At 32.9% G+C, this 8,425-nt stretch overlaps 1 protein-coding gene across 5 annotated transcripts in view; it reads right to left on the bottom strand.

Annotated features, from left to right (window-relative positions):
- Positions 1-837: 837 nt before the first annotated feature.
- Positions 838-8,425, bottom strand: part of LOC111485378 (protein PIR) — a 40,389-nt gene continuing 32,801 nt past the window's right edge. For 3 of the 5 annotated variants that reach the window (XM_023132238.1, XM_023132241.1, XM_023132243.1), the window contains 8 exons: positions 8,074-8,223; positions 7,725-7,868; positions 7,128-7,215; positions 6,627-6,754; positions 5,272-5,476; positions 3,710-3,882; positions 2,657-2,863; positions 1,346-1,875 (listed from right to left, as the gene is read on the bottom strand). In XM_023132238.1, the coding sequence (XP_022988006.1) occupies positions 1,675-1,875; positions 2,657-2,863; positions 3,710-3,882; positions 5,272-5,476; positions 6,627-6,754; positions 7,128-7,215; positions 7,725-7,868; positions 8,074-8,223 (1,296 nt within the window). In that variant the 3' untranslated portion in view covers positions 1,346-1,674. Of the gene's footprint in view, positions 1,118-1,345; positions 1,876-2,656; positions 2,864-3,709; positions 3,883-5,271; positions 5,477-6,626; positions 6,755-7,127; positions 7,216-7,724; positions 7,869-8,073; positions 8,224-8,425 lie in introns of those variants that run through there. The other 2 variants (XM_023132240.1, XM_023132239.1) reach the window with 2 other exon arrangements.

Genomic DNA, 8,425 nt, shown 5'->3' with positions numbered 1-8,425 from the left:
TTTTTTTTTTTTTTTTTTTTTTTTTTTTTTTTTTTTTTACGATGGATCAATTAAAACGTTTGGCTTCCAAGCTTTATTTGATTGAAATATTTTGGTTCGTAAGCAATGACGATCTTTTGACAGAATTTTTGACAATTGTATTAAAAGTTTGAAAGGATTTGTACTTTGCTTACTATTGTTTTGAATTTTTTTTCCCTTAAAATCTTGATATCTTTCATTCTTTATTCTGCTTTGAACTGAAAGAACGAACAATAATTCTGTAGAAACATGAAATTTAACGTTACAATACAAGATATCGAAAGTTATCATCAAGATCTGATAGCCTATTTTAAAAAATGTCTAAAAATTTTCTTTTACGGAGCGGTTTAAGCATCTTTTTTTTTTTATATGTTGAAAAATACGAATAAACTTCCTGAATTCTTGCTATGGAAGAAGAGGCTAAGATCAAATAGCTCATAAAAAACATAAAAAAAACATAAAAAAACATATCAAATCCATATGAGAACACTAATTTTTATACTAAATGAAGAATGGTAAGAATCAAGCCTCAAATAATGTGGCAAACAAATGGGAATTATTTGGGTTGAGTATAAAAAATAATAATAATAAAACATAATATTGTAATAATTATTCAATGATGTTTCAAAATTTAGATAAACTTTCAAGCATAGAAAACAAAACAGCTATTTTTTTAAATTCTTTCTTATTAAAAAAGCTATTTAGAAGTACTGGAAACAAAGAGCTCGATAGGACCAATTTAAGGTTGGCCAACGAATCGACATCGACCAAACCAAGAGCTCCTACTTTTTCTTTAACGAAAGCAGATTTAATAGTTTTGATAAAACCAACCTCTTTTAAAGGAGTCGTTTTGCCTTGATCACCGTGGACATATCAACAACTTGTTCTTCCTTGTGCTTTGCTCATTTATATATGACAAAAGTCCTTCGTTTGCACGTACTAACACAATTTCACCTCCCATATTTTCAAGCATGCAATATTAGAAGAGTTTCTCCACGTTAAATTTGGATATGCTTTATGATCCTCTTGATATAAAATCCACCCTTCCAAATGGATGAAATACACAATTATAGTCACTTCGATGAACGCTACAAGATCGCTGAATTCAAAATTTTCGAACGAAGTACAGATGATTATACACATCAACTTTCCTCTTCATAATATAAACCCAAACCCAAACCCAAATGTGAAAGAGATTCGAAGTAATCAACACAAAATGACTCTTTACTGTTTAACGAGGATGAAAAACTAGATCATATCTGATACGTTTAGGTTAACTTGTGCGTACCTCAACTAATCTTATAAGCAAATTATCTTGAGACACTAATAATGTAACTCAAGATGGATATATCATTTTTCGTTTACAAGAGGGCCATTTCAAAAAAAATTGTTTTCACAAAGGCAGCTTAAGAAATATCATGTATGAAAAACAATTACAAATCCCTATAACATATAAAAAAAATAAGGCTAAAGAAGAAAAGGTTTAAAACATCAGAATCAGCTATGGTTCAGATCATTCTCATTGATATACAGCTACTACTATCACAAATATGAAACAATTAGCATCAATATCAAAGTAGGTAATTCTGGAGACAGACAAAAAAATGAGTTGAAGTTTCTCTTACAGTGGAAGAAGCACAGCTGCATAGAGTGGGATTAGTTGACAGCACCTTTCTGGGGCAGTGTTTCAAAAGCAGAGACAGTGTTCTCAAATTTAACACGATGAAGAGGAGCTCCACTCTGTTTGATGGCACATGCCGTCTTGTCTTCAAGAGGACAACGTGCCTTCAGCATTGAGAATACATGGTTGTTCAATCTTCTGGCCTTCTTCATGGCTTCTATTAAGGATTCCCAGCCCTGTATATAGAAGAAGGGGTTTGTGAAGCCGGAAAATGCAACTAACTGATGAGAAAACATTGCACAGATTATGAAAATTACAATCGTCACAGTGCAACAGCAGCTGAAACACAACTTTTTGAATGTGTACGTATTTTCTTGTATAGTTTTGGACCAAATTTGTATAACTTTGGGAGATTCGATTTTATGCTTAAATTTTGATAAGTGTAAGCAGTGGACCTTCTTCACTAGCTGTAAGTGAGTTTGCATAAAATACTGTGAACAAGGTATCCTAAGTCCCGTTTGCAGTCTATATGTAACAGTCAAAGCTCACCGCTAGCAGATATTGTCCACTTTGGGCTCTTTGGGGCTTCCCCTCAAGGTTTTTAAAACACACCTGCTAGGGAGAAGTTTCCACACCCTTATAAAGAATGCTTCATTCTCCTCCCCAATCGATGTGTGATCTCACATTATTTGTGGGTATTGAAATTAACATGGATCAGAATAATGACCTTGACTGCTTGTTTAATATTAGCCATTTGAGATTCAAGACAAAATGATAAAAAAGTACGTAAATCTGGCTGAGTTCTCGATACTATTGCTCAAGAATAAGTTGTGTGTGACATTTTTTTTTTTTTTCCTTTTTGATGAGAAATAAATAAGTTGTATGTGACCGGGGAAGCTTAAGTTGAAGCCAATAACTTAATAGAATAAAATTTGACGATTTAGAATAATAATTTTCAGACAGTAGATGCATCTTCTTGAAAAGAAATTTCTGGATGAGAATATTAAAATGTCAAACCTGCATATATTGGGAATTTTTTTGAGTTTGCACAAATGTTCCATCCTCTGCCTCAGAAATATTCAGAACCTGGTACGAAAAATCAAACAGCTCAAATTGTAGCTGTTGCCCGAGCAGGTAGACTATTGTGCAACCACCCCAAGCTACAGAATCACCAAGCAGTTCATGGTTGTTTGAAGGTGATTGAGCAGACTCTTCCAGGTAGCCCTTGAATACGTAGAAATATAATATCAGCAAGAAAGACTTAATTTACTGTAAATTCACAAAGAAGATGAGTGTAAAAAGAAAACTGACGTTTTAAGTAAGCTTAGCTTCATTTATTTCTACAAAAATATGGGGAAATATGATAATTTCAACTGATAAGCAGCTCTGACCATTGAAAATCTCTCAATCGGCGTGTTAGTACCCCACATATCACAAAGAGTCCAAATACTTGGTGTATTTAGTTCGAAATTTGTTTTAGTTACAATATGAAATCTGATGAAACATACAATTCAGTTTACAAAGTTGAGGAAACCATGGATGAACTAAAGCCACAAATCACTAGTCAGGTAATTAACAACTGTCTTCAATTTTAATATCATTCAGATATGGAAGACAATGGAATTAAATTCCTTCTGTAACTGTAGGGCATGAGTCAATGGCTAATTGCCATTCATAGGTATATAATCTACATGAAATAAATTTCAATCTATCTACAGAAAATGAACTAAACCCTACACATTTATCACTTGCGTAGCATAGATTCCATTACTAGTGACATTATTAAAGAGGCATATTACATAAAATAACGACAGAGGAATTAAAGCAATAATAGGATTTAAAACATGATTGGATCCGATTAGAGTCTTAAACTTCTGTTTTGCTGCTGCACCAATAATTGTTGAGCATAAATCGACCATGGATAAAAAATAACTAACAATTTCACACATAGACAGGTGAAAATGATTGAAAGAAGATATCCAATGATCATGAGTTAAAACAAAGAAATTAACTATACGGCAAAAAATAGCAAAGAAACAAACAATAGATAAAAAGGGCCGTCAGACTCACTATTTGGAGTCCACTATATATCCTATAGAAATCTTTTGAAGTAGTGATGTCAACGAATCCAGTCTTGGGAGCAGCACTCCATTTGCTACAGTATTTATCCAGAGCAGCACTTGTAAAAGCAAGTGCATATTCTAGAACGCTTCCAGTATTCAAGTTAGATCTGTATAGAAGATCTGCAAAAACAGGAAGATTCAAGATCTTTACAAGTCAGATCACTAAAACTGGAAGGAGGGGAAAGAAAGAACAGTGGATGAAAAAGGTAGGCTATCAAATATAACTGCTAAAATTGTTCATATTCCTCCACTTGCACAACCCACAATAGCCAAAGCCTCGATTGGACTTGCGAAACCAATCAGTTTGGAAGTGGTGGTTGCTGTGATACTCAACTGGACATGTGGTAATGCAAAGAGAGGTCGACAACTATGAAAGTTCCGAATGAAACTTGATCACGATAGATGATTGACAGAAAAAGGTTTCACCGATCGAGTTAGAGTTTGGTTTTAAGTTTTGATACCATGTTGCAACTATCTTTTGTTGTTCTCAATTCTCTAGAGAGATACATATTCCTTTTATAATAGAGAAAGGTTAGAATAAAAATTTCTAGATACTAGGTAAAATTAAATCTAGCTAGATCACTAGATATTAGGTAACAATATATAAATAAATCCCTAGGGAGGTCAACTATTTACTTTATTAAAAGGAATTACAAAACACACAAATATTCTTTAAATCAAGGTCATTCTTTCAACACTCTCATATTTATTTTTTCAAGTAAACATGAGGAGGTCAAAAAAGGAGAAGGAAAAGGAAATAGAGGAAGAGAAAAGGAAGGAGAGGAATGAAGAAGAAGAAGAAGAAGAAGAAGAAGAAAAAGATAGAGACAACAACCGTGAATGGAAAGAGGGAGAAACAATTATTGTTATTATTTTTTTAATTTTAAAAAATAAAAAATGATTTTTTTTTTTTTTTAGTTTAAGAAATTTTAAAATAAAAAAAACTTTGTCGTGTCATCTCCTGTTAGCTACAGAAACAAAAAACTGGAGGCAGGGACCAAATTCTCATTTTTAAGGGCCAAAAGCATACAAAAAACAGAAAAAAAAAAACCCTAGCCCCAAGACTAACTAAGAAAAAAGGTCTAACCCACAAGGACAATGCCAACGGGATTATTTAAAATACTTAGTAACAGACACCCAAAGGGACATATTAAGTCTAATAAGGGAACACATCTCACAAGATCTCTCAAGCCCTTAAAACCTCTCTTATTTCTCTCAAGTGAAACCCATCACACAATAACAACAAGAAAGCACAACTCCAGAGGATGTTATCACGAAAGGGAGGATGGACAACCACCTCCTCCCTCCCATAATCGCTTCAAGTTATTTAACAACAGCCCAATGTCAAATGCACACATAACAGAAATCTAGACTTGTATGATAAAAAGACTTAAAACTGCAAAATATTATCGGTTAGCAGAACTGGAATGATTCAGCCTTTGTGAAAATAGTAGAAACTGTCAAATGAACAGCAAAATAAATTGTTAAGGGTGTGAAATAGTAGAAAACCTGCTGCTTCAGCCTGTTTTGACATGGTATAATATGACATTCCATTAGGGTTTCCAGGATTTGAAACAGCTGCACTGGTTGCCGACTTGAATAGGCTAACAATAGGGCTCTCTCCATCTTGAGAATGAAATATTTGCCCATCAACACCTGGAATTATCCCTAACCAAGGTGCTGTCTGCATGAAATGCGTGATGTCTAATTCTCTCTGTTTTTTGGGGCAAGAAGAGAAACTTTTAGTTCATTCATATTTCATACTCATTAAGAGATTAATAACAAGATTCAAATGTTTGACAATTAAATAGAAAATTATAATCATGGGCAACAATTTAAGCCTACTCGGTCTCTTAATAATATTAGTCAATGGGCATATCCAAAAGTTGGCCTGCTTTCGTCATGAGAGTGCTAAATATCACAAACAGGCACATAATGGAACTCTAACCTACTGAAGTACAAGTTTTTAATAAAGGGAAAACAGTAATAAACTCGTATGTCTAATACATTTGTATCATGTTGCCCAGTATTACATTTCATAAAATGTTATTTACAATTTAGATTTTAGAGTAATATTTTTAGAAAATAATAAAATATAATTTTTTTTCTTCATGACATATTCATATAATTTAACAAAAGCCTAAATAATGAAAAAAATAGAAGGAACATACAAAAAGGAGACATTGGGAAAGGTCAAAAAGGGAGAAAGAAATGTCTGGGCATGCACAAGGTATGAGGGAGAATATAATGGGTTACCTCCAAGTAGAGAAAAATAAAACAGAATTAGTTGCCCTATGAATAGAGAGAAATACACGTGATAAGGAGAGAGTCAATAGGCCCCACTACATCACATGCAAGGCTGATAATACCTTGAGTTTCTTAGATAAAAAAACAAAGGCTTCAACCTTCCATTTTTAATCACAGTTGGAACTTCATTGGTGTACTAGTTATCCTCATGTTTTGCGAATGATCCATGCCCCAAATTAGTCTAAGACTTTTGGTTGGCAACATATTGGCCTACCAGCAACATGTCAATGTCAGTGACAAGTCAAATTTCAGAAAGATGTCCTTCTCCTAGTAAGTCAATATCAGTGGTCTGAATTTGTAGAATCATTATCTACAATGTCATGTTTAATTAACTCAAACACCCTCCTAGGACCTATTAATCAATTCAAGGTATAAAACAGTCCATAGCCTTCGAATTTACCATAGTTTCAAGATAGAACTCTGAATTTGAAACAGTAATTAATGAAGGCTGAAAATAAATCTTACTTCAGAAATAGAAATTGCAGATACTTTTGAATAATTTCAAGAAGAAAACAGTGAAAAATAGTTACTGCAATATGGATAATTCAAATACTGACCAGCACAATATCAAGAAGGCTAATTAAATACAACACACTTCCAATCTCCTTTATTCCATGCAGGACCTCCAACCTGAGCTCTGACTTTGCTTCCCAGTTTAGATTTTCATTGATCGATCTCATGCAACCTGAACTCAGTACAAATAATTATGTAAATATGACTTCAAGTTTGTTAACGGTTTTATAGGTTATTAAATTAGTTTGTTTTCTTGATTTGTTTAAGTTGTTACTTGGGTACTTGAAATTATCTTTAATAAAAATTCTTCCCTATTTTCTTCTAGTTTGCTTTATTTTTCTGTACGTATTCCTGGTACTTCGACAATCACAATATAATACATTTCTTCTTCTTCACTTATGTGCAATGAAGTAAATTGTGAATGTCTAATAGTGATAAAACATAATGTAATAAAAAATACTCTAAAAACTAGGGGGAGAAGGAATAAAAAATTCGAAGGCAGACCATAAACTTCGACATTTATAACCTTAATGGAAAAGATATACCTGCTACACCTCCATCAAATGGTAGTAATCCTATAGATCTTGGCAACGCTTCTTGCAATCCTGATATCATTGGTTCAAGTACAGCAATCTGAAAAATGGTAAAACGAATATTAGGCTTGTCCAAGATGGGGATCTTTTGTAATCTTTTTTGTTATGTTGGATTGGGAGTCTTTCTCCATACTATTGTAGAAGTTTAAATATTTAAACACCGGTAACTTTTCAACTCTCGACGAAAATGTAGTTACTCGCAATGACAAGGATGCTCTCTCCTAAAATGAGATGTAAGATGACTTCTTGCCATGCTTTAAAACTTTATCTTATGCGTCTTCATTTAACTATGACCATTCATTAGTTACTCAATGACAAGGATTCAAAAACCAAATGAAAAGGAAAACTGTAAACTGTGGCTAGTTATTTTAAAACAATCATTTAGAGACATTTTTCAACACACAATATGTAAACTGTGTGCGCATGTGTATGTGTATGCATATATCTCTATCTATCTATCCATATGTATATATATAATAACGCTTTCTCACATTGCAAGAACTTTAAAAGGTGTATTTCATTGAAGGATATATCCAACTCATACTGTACCTTATTTGATATATGATCCAGAAGTGCTCGAATAAGCCATGGTAAGGATCTAGATCCAAGAAGTCTCGCAATGGAAAACATGTGAGTCATCCCAAAGAATCCACTATGCAACCGTGCAAAACTTTGATGAGCAGAATTCAAGTCCTATCATGATGGGAACAAAATTAACGGCATTTAACTATAAATCCTCTCACGAGTACTAAAATGTAAAACGATATAAAACAGCCAAATCCAACTAATAAATACTATATTGATGATTGAATTAGATAATATAGGTTATACTTCAAATAAACTGCCAAAAGGGTCTTATAAGTGATGTGCAATGTATCGACTATAATAATTAACGTACTTGAGTACCAAAGTAGAAGTTAGGCTTGGCATGAGGAACTGATGGTTTTTGAACCGGAACAGATGGAACTTTGGATAATCTTACAAATCGCTGAGTAGTATTGCATAGGATAAAGTTCGGTAAGAAGTCATTTTGCATCTCTGACCAAATCTGACAAGAAAAATTATGTGAAAATTAAAAAAGATGAAAAACACGTGAAAACTTCAATATCATATCAAATTCATGTTGCATAACTGAAATTATTGCTCAAGCAAAAGGCTAGCGTTCACTATTTTTTTTTTTTTTTTTTTTTTTTTTTTTTTTTTTTTTTTTTTTTTTTTTTTTTTTTTTTTTTTTTTTTTTTTTTTTTTTT

This window comes from Cucurbita maxima, unplaced genomic scaffold (assembly GCF_002738345.1).
Source record: "Cucurbita maxima cultivar Rimu unplaced genomic scaffold, Cmax_1.0 Cma_Scf00010, whole genome shotgun sequence".
NCBI classification, from domain to species: domain Eukaryota; kingdom Viridiplantae; phylum Streptophyta; class Magnoliopsida; order Cucurbitales; family Cucurbitaceae; genus Cucurbita; species Cucurbita maxima.
This window is presented reverse-complemented; position numbering and strand designations above follow the sequence as displayed.